Source organism: Symphalangus syndactylus, chromosome 12, assembly GCF_028878055.3.
Source record: "Symphalangus syndactylus isolate Jambi chromosome 12, NHGRI_mSymSyn1-v2.1_pri, whole genome shotgun sequence".
NCBI lineage: Eukaryota > Metazoa > Chordata > Mammalia > Primates > Hylobatidae > Symphalangus > Symphalangus syndactylus.
The window spans coordinates 143,936,974-143,952,290 of NC_072441.2; the positions used below are offsets into that span (position 1 = coordinate 143,936,974).

Consider the following 15,317-nt stretch of genomic DNA (forward strand, 5'->3'; position numbering starts at 1 on the left):
AATTTTAAAATTCCTTTGTTTGGTGGTTACTGCCATTCTGGGAATCATCAGGGATTAGGGGAATTCTCTTCCAAAATTCCCAGGGCTTGTATAACTGTAACCAGACTGCCCTGGGTTAATTTCCAACATGATTTCCAAGCAATGTCTAGGAACAGGATTGGAGGGGCTAGATAAGGTTTCAGGGAAGAAATCCTTTGCCCCAGAAGGCATTGTGGATATACTCTTTGCTTGGAAGACAAGGAAATGGAGCCGGTATGCATAGCAGCAGGTTTTTACACCAGCTCCTCAGCCCTGTGCTAGTGCTGCCCCAGACTGAGAGGACCTGTGGTAAGACCCACACCCCTGCTCCATGGAGCCTGAATTTGCCCAGGAGCCCATTGGGCTGGTGAAAAATCAGGTGAATGAGGAATCAGTGTGAGCTTCACCGATTCTATCAACTATGTTGGGAGACCAAGTTGGGAATGGTTGGGAGAGGTGTTTAGGGCATGGTGTGGGGAAGTGTTGGTACAAAAAGAATCATAGCCTCCCACTCCAGGTCTGTCTTAAGGCCGCCGATGGCACCAAGTGGAACAGGCAGCCATGGTGACTAGTGACATGCCAGACCTTGTTTCCTGTGTACAGGGATGGGCCACAGCAAACAGCACCACGGCTCGGTGTCTTCACCCGGAACATGGCCAAAAAAACAGTGCACAGTTCATCCAACCAGGTCCTGCTCAAGTTCCACCGCGATGCAGCCACAGGGGGGATCTTCGCCATAGCTTTCTCCGGTCAGTATGGAAGCCTGGCCTGGTGGGAAGGGCCAGGCTTTCAAGTCAAGGCTGAGCTTGACTCCCAGCTCCACCATTTGCAGATCATGTGACCTTGAGTGAGTTGTATAACCTCTTGGAGCCTCAGTGTCTTCAGAGTTATGAGAAGTAAATGTATTAGCCTATGTGAGAGCTCTCAGCACAGGGTTCTGTAAATGCAAGTTTTCTCCTATTCCACACTGCCAGGGCAGAGAGGCACAGAACCCAATCCTTGGTGCTAGGTCCACTTACTCACATCAACTCACTGTCTGGGTCATCCCTATACCTGTGCCCCAGCTTATCCCTTAGCACTTTCTAGCAGGTTCTCCTTCTCCAAAGGGATCTAGGCCCTCTGCTGACCTCTCAAGGAGCACTGTGTTTTTGTGCACAAATGAAGGCATTGTGCAAGTGTGTAGTTGCCCAGCTACTCGGGAGGGTGAGGCAGGAGAATTGCTTGCAACCAGGAGGTGGAGGTTGCCGTGATCCAAGATCACACCATTGCAATCCAGCCTGGGCAACAAGAGCAAAACTCCATCTCAAAAAAAAAAAAAAAAAAGATAAATAAAAGCTTCAAATGAAAGGCCAATCCAGCACACCCAGCAGCTTGAGGAATAACGTTCCCAGGAAGACGACGGGGACCATTGCTCTCACAATGGCTGCTGCTGAGCCAACTGCTGCTTAACATTAATAAAGCAATTGCCCCCACCGCTCACGAGTTAACATGTTCACACACACCAGAATCTGGCTATGCTCTCTCAACACCTCACTCTCTTCCCCTCAGGGGAAGAAGGAGGGTATTCACAAAATGAAATGGAGGAGTCAGCCTTGAATGTCCCCTGCCCTAGCGTTCTGTAGCAATAACATGGTGGATACAGTGGGATACCATCAATGTGGTAAGAGTGTGTGTGTGTGTGTGTGTGTTTGTGTGTGATGGGAAATAGGGAGGGCGTGTCTGTAAAAGACCCAAGATCCTACAGCAAAATCTTCACAATGCTTATGCCTAGATGGTGAGATTTGGGAAATTTTTGTTTTGTTGCTTTTTAGTATCCCATGAACTTCCCGCATTAAACAGAAATTTGTAATTTTATGGCCAGGCACAGTGACTCACACCTGTAATCCCAGCACTTTGGAGGCCAAGGTGGGAGGATCACTTGAGCCCAGGAGTTTGAGACCAGCCTGAGCAATATCTTGAAACCCGATCTCCACAAAAAAAAAAAAAAAAAATTGTAATTAGCCAGGTGTGGTGGCATGAGCCTGTAGTCCCAGCTACTTGGGAGGCAGAGGTGAGAGGATAGCTTAAGCCCAGGAGGTCAAGGCTGCGGTGAACCATGATTGTGCCACTGTACTCCAGTCTGGGTGACAGAGCAAGACCCTGAAAAAAAAAAAAAAAAAAAACTAGTTTTAAAATGTAATGGAAAACCACACCAATCAAAACAGTAATCACAAAATATAAAGTACCCAGGCTGTATTTAACTGGGGATTTGTTTTTATTCATTTTTTTTTCCTGGAAAAATTTAGTATGCCTTAGAAGTTTTGAAGATAAGTATGACACTGAGAATGGAAGGCACCCAATTTTTTTAACTTATTAAGAAAAATTATAATTGGCTACATAAAAACTTAATACTTCTACAAATCAAAAGTGCCATAAATAAAACTAAGCAAATGATAAACTGGGAAAATATAATTAACCGCTAAGGTCAACCTTGAATATTCAGAGCTCTTCAAATTTATAAGAAAAATAGGGACAAAGAAAGTCTTTCATAGCTAGACCTTCTTTCTGCCTAGAGTTTTATAATGTCTCAAGCTGTAGGGTTTCACGGTGCACTGGATGTGCATGGTACAGTATGCAATGCACAGAGGCACTGTTTTGTCACGCCATATTGCTGGGTGATCATGAAGTGATGTTTTAAGTATTTAAACTTCTAACATATTGGTTTGTCGCAACTCTTTTAATAGACAGTTAAAAAGAGAAATGCAAATAGGCCATTAACATGTGAAAAATGCTTAGCCTAATTAGTTATCAAATGCCAATTAAAATAAAATAAATGCCACTTTTTTGTTTAGCAAGTTAACAAAGATTAAAACAGACGACTATCTCTCCCAGTGGGGCCTAAGTTCTGTGAGGGCAAAGGGATGTATTTGTTTTGGTTGTTCTTGTAACCTCATCACCTGACACAGTGCCTGACCCGGGGTGAGCCCTCCATAGACAATCATTACATGAACTGGGTGAAAGAAGAATGATGGCACCCAGTGCTGGAGGAACAGTCGCTCTGTTGACAGTATCAGTGGGAACCATTTTCCTGGAGGGCAAAGTGGAAGCATGCAGCGAGTGCGGACATGGCCTTCCCTGGCTTATGTTAAATCAAAGGTAAACCCACTTGGTTACCTCAAGAGTGCCTCTTAGTTTTAACACCCACATTTCATAGAGCTTACATATCTCTCAGTACGATACATTTCAGCGAGTGCGTCTAGAGAAAACATTTACAGTTAGATCCCCCGAAGCATAATACACCATTTAAAATAAATCTATGTACAGGGAAAGTCTCAAGTTGCATTCCAACTACAGTTGGTAACATTTCAGAATCCCATGCGGACTTTTGGAAAGGGCTCCAATTCCATGGCGGGGATGTGTCTCAGAGGCTGCTGGCTCTGAGGTGTCACTCCATGCTGTTCATTGTAACCTGTACTCTACCCCCTGGTGCCAGTCCTGAATGCATTCCCACTGAGTCTTTCATAGCTAGACCTTCTTTCTGCCTAGGGTTTATAATGTCTCAAGCTGCAAGAGTTCACGGTGCACTGGATGTGGATGGTACAGTATGCAATGCACAGAGGCACTGTTTTGTCACACCATGTTGTTGGGTGATCGTGATGTTTTAAGTATTTAACTTCTCTAACATAATGGTTTGTTGCATATATTTAGGTATTTTATTTTGTCTTAATTACTTTTTGGATTTGGGGTTGAAGTACAACACAGTATAATTTTTTCCCACTTAAAATAATGGGATAGAGGCTCCTAGTTAATATATTTACACAGAACATTTGATTTCCAGGAAAAGATTACTGACATTCAGCAGGAGATAGGTCAACTTTCAAAAGGGTCATGTACTTGAATCCTTCCTAGTTAAAAAAGAAAAAGAAAAAAAAACATAAAAGATGCATATATAAAAAAAAGATTTCATTGCAGCTTTATTTTAAATTGCAAAACTTTGGAAACCTAAATGGTCAACAGAGTATCTGTTAAATACATTCTAGTAAATCTATATGATTAAATCCTATGAAGTTATTTCAATCATATTTTCTAAGAAATGTAATTATATGGGAAATTCTTGCAATATAATAGTGTGCAAGGATCAACACAAGCTATATAACATATAATGCAAGTTGTGTAAAACAAAAATATTTATATATGCAGAGAATGAACACTCCAGGAACGTACTGTGATTGGTTAACAGTCGTTATCTCTGAGAGGGCAATGGATAAGTTTGATTTCTTCCTAGTGTTCCATAGAATACCTCAAATTTTCTTTAATGATAATGTATTTGTATTTATCAAAGAACACTTTTTTAATATAGCACGGATTGGGATGATTGGAAATAGTAACGATAACAGCAGCAGTGGCAGCAAGAGCAGATAACACTTGTATAGCACTTGACTCTGTGCCAGTAATAAAAGCCAGGTTATGAGGCCACACTGAACTTAGTCTCAGTAAATAGCATCCTGCCTCTGTCATCATCCAGTCTCTGCCCATAGGGATGAATTCCAGTCTAGAAAATCTGTGAAGCCAGAAGTATCCGGTCAAAGATCGGAAGGGTCAGCTTGTTAGCTGACTTCAGTGGGTACTCGCAGAAGCCACATGCAGCATGTAGATGCTCAGTGGTGCGAAGAATACAGGGTTTGGGAGCAGCCAGACCTGGATTCAAATCCTGCCTGTGCCACCTGATTCCTGTGTGACCTTGAGGAACTTACTTCACCTTTCTGAATCTCACTTGCTCACGAGTAGAGTCAGAGCACCTCACAGCGTGGTCAGATGTTGTGAGGGTTAGAATGGCGGCCTATAAAATGCCGAATATCTACGAGGCGCTCAGAAAACGCTCCTCTCCCACGCTTCAGTGCCGGGGATGGTGTCACTGACTTCTCAGATCTCCCCTCTTTTGTTATTATTAATTTCAATCAGGATGACAGAAGGTAAGCAAAGAGGACTTCGCTAAACTTGCCCTGTTGACCGATTAGTACTCATGAATATCTGCGTGTGAATAAATGAGGGATGAGAAAGTGAAGAATGGAACAAATGAATGACAGCGTGCCTGGAGAATGATGATCTTACCCTGACTTGCCTGCTTTTATCTTTTCAGCTTATCCACTCACCAAATGCCCTCCTCCCACCATCCTCCCCAACGCCGAAGTCGTCACAGAGAATGAAGAATTCAACATAGGTACCATCTCCCAAGCCAGCAAGGACTGTGAGCCCATCACTGGGGAATGAAGGGAAGGTGGCGGGGGGAGCTGTCGGGCCAGTGGACCTTGTCTCCTGCTTCTGTCTGTGGAGAGAGAAACAGTAGGCCCTGTGCCAGAGGGTTCTTTCCACTGAGTTTACACCCAAAATAAAACCAAAGGGGAGGCAGGAAAACAGTTTTCTTCTGTGATTCAAGTCAGCATCTTTTTGAGAAATAAATCCATGCAAGACAGTATAAAATGTCCTGGAATATGAAATATTCCGAGGCTCAGGCAAGGCTGAGTTGTGAGAGGGGAGCAGTTGCCTGGGCCATTTGATGGGAGCCGAGCTAGTTATTTAAGTCTGAACAGAACATGACCCGCCTCTGATTATCTCACCTGGAAGTGGGTTTAAGGTACTAATGACCGGACTTCTTAAGAGAGTCTATATGTTGGTGTTTCTTTGACAGGTGACATCGTACGCTACAGATGCCTCCCTGGCTTTACCTTAGTGGGGAATGAAATTCTGACCTGCAAACTTGGAACCTACCTGCAGTTTGAAGGCCCACCCCCAATATGTGAAGGTAATTGCATGTAGCCGCATCTGTATGGGGCCTAGAAGTTCCTCCTGAACAAAGCCCTTGTTTTGCTCCTCTTTCTATTCCCAGTTCTCAGCTCAGTCACTGCCCCATAACTTGAAAGGTCTCTTGGTAAATGTTGTCTGATGGATGAATAAGTGCATGAGGAATGACTGAGTGATCACTAGATAGGTTCTCTGCCCTGTTCTGATGTCTGAACCTGTGAATTGGCCACAGTGGCCACATTTATTTCCATCTGCCTTTTTTTCTTTCCCGGGAATTTCTTGGAATTGCGTACTGAGTACCGGAAGGACGAAGTCCCTCTCTGGGCCGTCAGGGAAGAGTGGGTTCACACACCATCCCTGCTTTACTGGTGCGTGGATGCACTCAAGGTGCTGTATGCCAAACCAGGCAACTGAGAGACCACAGCAGTCTTTATTCCAGTGTACTATGCCTTGACAGAAATGAATTTGCTTCAGCGAGTCACCCCAACTAAGATCAAAAAATAGACTGCACTCATCAGGCATCTGACCTAAGGCAAGGTACCTGATTGTCCTGCCCTCAGTCTTCCCTTCTATAAACTGAGGATAATGATAGTACTTATGCCATGGGGGTATTAAATGGGTTAATAACATAAACCAGTTTAGAATGATGCCTGGCATGCAGTAATTGTTCCATGTTTGCTGTTAATATTATCGCTAGTGCGCCTACTGTTTCTAGAACTACTGCTACCTGCAAATATTCAGTAGCCTATGGGGAAACAGGTCAGCCTTTCCACCACTTCTGGGAAAGCAAGAGTAGGAAGAACCTGCAATATGGACTGTCAGTGAGGAATAGCAGACCTGGTAGAGGCAGGAGGGGACCACGAGGCCTAAGAGAACTTAAGTATCACCACATCTCAGTGCCCTGTGCGGGTCATCGGATTAGTGAAATCAGGAGCATGTCAAAGCAAAGCAGGTTTCCTCTTAGAAGACATTTGTTTTCCTTCTCCTCTTAAAATTAAAAAGGAAGCTCTATTGGGGAAAGTCAGTGAGTCCCTTTCAAAGCTACTCAGGCAGAATCCTGGATGAGTCCTGTGAAATTCTGGGCCACAGCAAGATTCTGTCTAGGAGTCCAGCCCCAGCGCTGATTACCAGCCCCCACTTCTCTGAAGGCAGAGGTGAGATGCGTGGACAGCCCATGGCAAAGTCTTCTACCCAAAATAGCATTACCTGAGATTGTAATCCAGGGATTAATTTTTGGCCTTGCAGTTCCAGAACCTCCCTTTTACTGGTGTCCCAGAATCCAGCATACCCAGGAAGCCTGTCTAAAGGCACATCTGCTGCAAAATACTGATTTCTCCGTGTGCAGTGATCGGAATACTTACAACTGTTGTCAATGCACACCTTTGTACTGAAAGAACAATGTACTGAAGAAGTTGATTTAGTCCTCAGAACTTTGCTTTGGTGTCCGCAACCCAAGCAAATGGAGGTAGATGGGCCTGGAATTGCTTTCATGCTGCGAAGCTTGCCTGTGCGCCAGGACAGAGCACTTCCTCAGTGCTGGAGAAGGGCCTCTCTGAACCAGCAGCTTCCCTCCCATTCATGGTGATGACAAAATAACCAATCCTGCTACTCCAGCTTCTCCTTTTCTAAGTTCCAAGCTCAATGTCTTCCTTAGAATGACATTTTTTTCTTCAGCTATATTAATAGTACTAATCAGGCCACAGCCAAGTTCTGAGACTTTTCCGTTCAAGATGCAGTTATCATCATTCCCTCTACAATTTATTGAAGCACTATGTTGCATGCTTTACATATATTATTTGATATTTTATATATATATATATATTTTTTTTTTTTTTATTTTTTATTTTTTTTTTTTTTTGAGATGGAGTCTCACTCTGTCACCAGGCTGGAGGGCAGCGGTGCAATCTCAGCTCACTGCAACCTCCGCCTCCCGGGAGGCAATTCTCCTGCCTCAGCCTCCTGAGTAGCTGGGACCACAGGCATATGCCACCACACCCAGCTAATTTTTGTATTTTTAGTAGAAATGGGGTTTCACCATGTTGGCCAGGGTGGTCTCGAGTTCTTGACCTCATGATTCACCTGCTCCACCCTCCCAAAGTGCTGGGATTATAGGCGTGAGCCTCCACACCCAGCATATAATATTTGATATAATGCTCACAACAGCCCTGTAAGGTCTGTGTTATCTCTGTGTTGGAGATAGAGAAGCCATCACACACAGAGGAGATAACTTGTTCAAGACCACACCAGTAGTAAGTGGCAGAGGTGGGCTATGAATCCAGGTGTATTTGACTCAAAATCCCATGTACTTACCCCTGCCCTATACGGTACAATCTTTGTTCAAACAAAACCCATTTTATAGATTATCTCCTTTGGATCTGGGGAAGCCTTACTGTTGTCTGTATGTATGTTCCATCCTCCCCTACTCAAAGCCAGGTAGTGGAACCCACAACTTATCTAGGAAGTGATTCCAACCAACTGGCGAAGCCCAAGTCCCAGAAATACTGCAGTATCGACACAGGATCTAAGGCCACCTCATGTCATGGAGCAGCACAGTGATGGATGTGGGATCTTATCTGAACGTGCTCAAATACTGATTTTCTAGTGGTTGTCTTCAGTATTGGGAAAAGCAAATGTGCTGGCCGTAGTTCCATCTCCACCCCTATGTACTTGGTGTTTCTCTTTCTTTCTCCAAGTGCACTGTCCGACAAATGAGCTTCTGACAGGCTCCACAGGCGTGATCCTGAGCCAGAGCTACCCTGGAAGCTATCCCCAGTTCCAGACCTGCTCTTGGCTGGTGAGAGTGGAGCCCGACTATAACATCTCCCTCACGGTGGAGTACTTCCTCAGCGAGAAGCAGTATGATGAGTTTGAGATTTTTGATGGTAAGTCGGTCAAATGCCACACAGTTCTCTGCTGCAGAAGACACGGACTTGCTCCTGAACCCGAGGAGTCTGTGCTGCAGTTTTCCTGTCAGGGCTCGCCAGAAACTCCACAGGATGTCCTGCCCTACCGCAGCCACCCCAAGGCCGTGGGACCTGAGGGGTGGCATGGCCCAAGCAGCAGAGCTGCTTGTGCTGCAACTTGAACCTGTTACCGAACCTTTTCTTACTCTAGCTCCCACTCAAAGCCATTCTTGTTAATGTCAACAGGTAAGCGGGTCATAACAGTATTCCCAAGTGAAGAGTGTGCTTCCTCCAAAATCCAGAGATCTACCAAACATTGTGCTGCCTCTTTGGCTTGAAGAGGGAAAAGGTGCAACAATTTGCTCTTTAATTTGGAGGGCATGTCTCAGCATGCTTCAGACCACTGGACCCTAAACATTTCACAGCAGAACTTTGTAGGATTTATCTCTTACCCTCTGGAGCACATGCATCTTGCAAAGGCATCTTGCCAGAACACTAATTGTCCCTTCTCACTCATCAGATCTGATTAATATGATGTCCTCAACAGAGTGAACCAATATGTTATATTCTGCAAGATGTCCAGATGGTCCACATCCCTTTATACACTATTATGGCAGAGAGCAGGAGAAGTAACATAGCTCTGGGGGAAACCATGAATGTATACTGTTGTCTACCTCATGTGAACGCAAACTGCTTCTGATCCTCCTTTCTGAAGATTATGGAAAAGACTACAGGCCAGATCAACAGCTACATTCTGTGTAATCAAGGCTGTGTTGATCTGTTCAAATAAAGATATGCGCCTCACACAGCTGCTACAATTGAGGCTCCTATTTTGTTAAGTGTGTACTGTGAGACGGACCTGGGCCAGGGCTCCATTTATTCCCAAAACCAACCTTCACACACCCCTCCTCTGACAGAGTAGCTATGATAGTGCTTTGGACCCCCAGGCATCAGCATCAATTAACATCCTGTATCCAGAAGTCTTTGATACATCTGAACATTCCATTTGCTATAATATTCTGTTTTCTGAATAAACAGTAGCAGGTCTTTTGGGGGAAGAACTGTAGGAACAACTGCTATATACAATTATTGTCATTGTGCAGGGTCTTTTTTCATAGGGACCCAGCCTCTTGGGAAATGAAACCTGGCTCAAGTCTGCAAACTGGGCAAGGGATTGCACCTTTCTGCTGGGGGCAGCTTTTCTCATCCTGCGGTTATCTACTCGTGATCTATTTTGTTCATATAGTCATACTTGTTTTGGCTGCTCTTCTTGGCTTCCTGTTTACTTCGCCCTTAGGAACATCATGTTCCATGAGCCATCTTTGTAGATCCCGTAGGCCAGGCTCTCCCAGCTGCCATTCCAGCCTTGCTTCCCATTTTAATAATTATGCCAACTTTGCCTCTGACTGTTAAGTAGTTCCACCTGGCCTCTGTATTCTAGGACCTTCTCATCCCCATTACTGCTAGGGAGCCCAGTGTCTCTTCCCATCAGTTTTGACCCACAGAGGATAGCCATTAGTTACTCAGGTTTTCTGCAGTGCTGGTGCTCATCCCCTCCAGGAAGGCTGGAACTCCTCATCTCCTGGTTGCTTTAGTAAATGGAGTGTCCTCCAGGTCTTCCTGAGAACTATGGTCAGCTTTTACACAGCAGACCTAGCCCAGCATGCCACTTCTCCCCACCTTTCCCTTCACAGTTTGCATGGCAGTGCTGGTGGCTCTACTTTGTTTAATATGATCCATTAATTTTTCCAAGCTTCTAAGAGCTGTCTCAGTGGCATAGTAGAGCCATCGCCTTTTCCAGAGTGATAAATCCTGTGTTATGGATGATCCAGCTTTATATTCTGTGCCCTTCAACCAGCCCTCTCGGGATGCAATCTCAGGCACTTAAGGTAGGACAAAAGAAGAGGGAGGTCTTTCTCAAAGAGCTTTCAAAAGCAGTATTAGGGAGCTCTGTTACTTATGACCCCGAGACATGACATTTTCCTCTAGCTTTATTACTATGTATTCATTCCATAAATATTTTTTTCTATATGGCAGGCATGGAGCTTTTTTTTTTTTTTTTTTTGAGACCGAGTCTTGCTCTGTCACCCAGGCTGGAGTGCGGTGGTGTGATCTTGGCTCACCACCTCCTGGGTTTAAGCGATTCTCGTGCCTTAGCCTCCCCAGTAGCTGGGACTACAGGCACGCACCACCATGACCAGATAAGTTTTGTATCTTTTTTTTTAGTAGAGATGGGATCTTGCTATCTTTGCCCAAGCTGGTCTCAAACTCCTGGGCTCAAGTGATCCACCTGCCTCAGCTTCCCAAAATGCTGGGATTACAGGCGTGAGCTTAAATACACACAAGAGAAGTAGGGTGGCCACGTGCAAGAAGTTCCCAGTTTGAAAACCAGCTCTTCCATTAACCAGCTACTTGACCTTGGTCAAGTCTCCAAATGCAAATCAATTTCATCTTACCTGCCAGCTCCTAGAGGTAGGCAGGGACTTCCTAGAGCACTGCTTTAGAGCTGGGCTTAGGAGAAAAGAGCACCTTGAGCCATGCCTGTGGATGCAGAGAGAGGAAGCCAGGTGCAAATGATTTTGCTGACTCTGAACAAGTCACCCCACCCTCTGAGCCCTGAGGTCTTCCCTGGAGGCTCCCTGTGATGGCTCCCATGGTCTGTAATCCTGCGTCCTTCTCACCCCAGGTCCATCAGGACAGAGTCCTCTGCTGAAAGCACTCAGTGGGAATTACTCAGCTCCCCTGATTGTCACCAGCTCAAGCAACTCTGTGTACCTGCGCTGGTCATCTGATCACGCCTACAATCGGAAGGGCTTTAAGATCCGCTATTCAGGTGAGTGAAAAAAACACAAATAAGCCACAGGCCCTCTCCTCATCAAAGCCGCAAGCTCCTCTGTGGAGACCGGGCAGCCATTCCCCTCCTCTAAATCTGCCTCACCTGAAGCTAAGTGGTCCTTGCCGTTCCCCTACCTCCTATTTTTCTATTCCATTCCCCTCTTTGAACCTCTTCCCTCTCTTCTCATACTGCCAGCCTTTGTCTTCAGGATAAGTTTAACTATTTTATATGATCTGATAATGCCTAACAGTGATCCTGTCCCTTTAGGAAAGTTAGGAAATGTTAATAAAAGTTTCTTAAAACTAGTAAGCCCTAAGGTATGGATCTCTGACTGGCAGATGTTAAGCAGGCAGCAAAGGATGGGCTATATTTCAAGGCCAGGCACCTTTGTTCTGCTCTGCAAGCCATATCTTATAAACAGAGTCAGATCAAAAGGCCAAAGACTGACCCAGGCAACAATCTATAAGGACCAAAAAAAGTATTCCTGGGAATATAATGAGATGGAGAAAATTGAATTTATCTGATCTCCCGTCATGGGGATTACTGTCTGTGGTTGGAAGAAAACTTCACAAGCTGCTTGATGCCCACTTTGAAGGGAGGTGCATTCAGTGAACTGCTGACTGGGCTCCGCAAGCTTGGAGGCAGAAATGAATTACTTAAGACCATGGGGGGTTCCATCACACACCAGTTCCCTTTCAGTACCCTTTCCCCTGGCTACCTTTGGCCTACATTCCAGGCAAACAATGGACAAATTTCTAAAGAATATTGGTTGGGGGCTAGGTGCGGTGGCTCACGCCTATAATCTCAGCACTTTGGGATGCCAAGGCAGGCAGATCACCTGAGGTCAGGAGTTTGAGACCAGCCTGACCAACATGGTGAAACCCCATCTCTACTAAAAATACAAAAATTAGCCAGGCATGGTGGCATGCACCTGTCATTTCAGCTACTTGGGAGGCTGAGGCAGGAGAATCTCTTGAACCCGGGAGGTGGAGGTTGCAGTGAGCCGAGATCACGCTACTGCACTCCAGCCTGGGCAACAAGAGTGAAACTCTGTCTCAAAAAAAAAAGAAAGAATCTTGGTTGGAAGGAATGTCAAATTCAGTGCCTGAAGTCCCACTTGCCACAGTCCATCTCTTCTCATGGGTCTCCTACTTGCAAGACCAGCCCATACTCAGCGGGTGAACAGTCTTAAAGAATCCCTGGGTCTAGCTCTCAGGGAACAGCCAACCAGAGGAAGCTGAGGGCCCCTGGGAGGAGGTGGGTCTTGACTGTCTCAGAGCCCATATCCTCTGAAAAGTCCATCCAACCTCTCCTTTCCCTGGTGCACACAGAGGAGGGGTCTGGGTGGCTGCAATGACTGAGTGCCCCAAAGTCAGTGACCAGCTCTCTCACCTACTAGCTGTGGGATCATTAGGCAAGGTACTTAACTACTTCAGGCCTCAGTGTCCACATGATGGAAAAGAAACTTCAAGGTGCCTCTTGGGGTGACTCAGGCTGAGTTCCTGGCAGCTGCTCACTCAAACAGGAAATACAGCAGTTTGGTAGGATTTCACTGTGCTGGTTGCTAAATTAGGAACTGAACGTTATTAAGGAGTTACCCTTTCCTTGATGTTCTAACATGTTTGGGGATAATGAGTCAGTTGTAATTACAATACATATGCCACGTAGAACGTGAATTAATTACATGGTGCAACAATTAGTACTTAATAATTCAGATAGAGTAGATGAGTGTAATTTGCACCTGCGTCTGTCACTGTGACTAAGTATATTTTACAACTGAGATTCTTGTTCCTGAGGGAGGTAACCATGTGGATACGGCATACATAGGACACAGGGGGCAAAGCAGGAGTAGGGAAACAAATCCGGCTTGGAAGGCAGCTATTTAAAACAACAATTTCACCGGCAGAGAGATATGATCACCAAAAAAGAGGCCGGGGACCTCACCAGGGGCGGCTATAAGGGCCCCACACCCGCATCCTGCCTTATCCATCTCTGCCTGGAAGACCCCACCAGGGACTCCTAGGGCAAACAAAGAGAATTATCTGCCTGCTCCTTTGGTCATGCCTCTTTCCGGGCCTCACAGAACTCCCCTGAGGATTACTGGCAGGCTTTATAATGTGAGTCCTTTCAGGCTGGGATTTTTTGTTTTGTTTTTTTTGTTTGCTTGGTTTTTGAGACAGAGTCTCACTCTGTCACCCACGCTGGAGTGCAGTGGCATGAGCTCATCTCCCTGCAGCCTCCACCTCCTGGGTTCAACTGATTCTCCTGCCTTAGCCTCCCGAGTAGCTGGGACTACAGGCACGCACCACCACGCCTGGCCAATTTTTATATTGTTTGTAGAGACAAGGTTTCACCATTTTGGCCAGGTTGGTCTTGAACTCCTGGCCTCAAGTGATCCACCGGCCTCGGCCTCACAAAGTGCTGGGATTACTGGCGTAAGCCACTGCGCCTAGCCCAGTGTTTTCTTCATTGTTGTATTGCAAGCACTTAGAACAATATCTGGAAGATAATAGATACTTGATATCTATTTGTTGAATAAATAAATGAAACAAGTTGAAGCCATATGTGGAGGGGAAATGAGCACTGTAGGGAAATGTGTGTCCCGCGTTGCCACAGGTCCGTCTCAGCGCATTCCCCCACACAGCACAAAGAAGGACAATGACCATTTATTGAGCATTGAACAGTGAGTGCCCCATGCTGTGCTGGGGGCTTTATGTACACAATCTACATATACAGTTTAAATTGCCCAAAAATCTGTAAGGTGGGTATTACCAGTCCCAATTTACAGGCGAGGAAATTGGAGCTGAAATGATTTGCCCCAAGTTACAGAAACTGGTCAGATCAGAAACGGGACTGGAGCCCAGGCCTGACTACGGTCAAAGTCCACACCCCTGCAGTTGCAGCTTTCTGGAACCAACCCCATTGGGTTCTACTTTCTAAGTCTGGGAGCTGAAGGGATTTGAGAGCCTGAACTCAGCCATACAACCAGATCTGTCTTTGGACTGCAAAAGGGACCCAGTGCTTCATGAAGCTACTTTTTTTTATTATTATTATTTTCCATTGTTTTGTTTCGGCTTTACCAACCTGACTGGGTGTTTTTCAGTATCCACCATTCAGACTTTCCTCAGTAGCAGAGGATGTGGCAGTGGCAAAGACAAGGGGTTGCAGGGAGATGAAAGGGAAAGGGGCCTGCATGAAAGACCATGTCTGTCTTCCTGCTGGTACCGGTTCCCTGAACCTCATCTTGTTGTTTAGCCCCTTACTGCAGCCTGCCCAGGGCTCCACTCCATGGCTTCATCCTAGGCCAGACCAGCACCCAGCCCGGGGGCTCCATCCACTTTGGCTGCAACGCCGGCTACCGCCTGGTGGGACACAGCATGGCCATCTGTACCCGGCACCCCCACGGCTACCACCTGTGGAGCGAAGCCATCCCTCTGTGTCAAGGTGAGAAGCAGGTGGAAAGGAGGTCACAAGGTAGCTCGAATCCAACTCACATCTTGGGTTTGTCCCAGGACTAGTCACTTCCAAATGTGGGTTTCCTCTTTGATAATGATTTCATTCTTTCCACAAGCATTTACAAGATCTGTAGTGTGTAGCAATCTCAGTGTTTTGAGATCCATGGGGGAGATGGGTATGTGAGCACATCAATGCAAAGTGGCAGAGGAAGGAAGTGTTGTGTCAGGAGCATAATCAGTGTTGTGGGAGCCCAGAGGTGAGAACGGATCTGCTTGCTGCTGGCCAGCTGGGGAGGGCTCCCAGCAGAGGGGATGCTTGGGCTC

At 45.8% G+C, this 15,317-nt stretch overlaps 1 protein-coding gene across 6 annotated transcripts in view; it reads left to right on the top strand.

Moving 5' to 3' along the window:
• CSMD2 (CUB and Sushi multiple domains 2) overlaps positions 1-15,317 on the top strand; it is a 645,703-nt gene that overhangs the window by 569,151 nt on the left and 61,235 nt on the right. For all 6 annotated transcript variants that reach the window (XM_055254886.2, XM_055254887.2, XM_055254889.2 and 3 more), the window contains 6 exons: positions 622-767; positions 5,138-5,218; positions 5,687-5,800; positions 8,493-8,681; positions 11,389-11,535; positions 14,794-14,982. In XM_055254886.2, the coding sequence (XP_055110861.1) occupies positions 622-767; positions 5,138-5,218; positions 5,687-5,800; positions 8,493-8,681; positions 11,389-11,535; positions 14,794-14,982 (866 nt within the window). The remainder of the gene's footprint in view (positions 1-621; positions 768-5,137; positions 5,219-5,686; positions 5,801-8,492; positions 8,682-11,388; positions 11,536-14,793; positions 14,983-15,317) is intronic.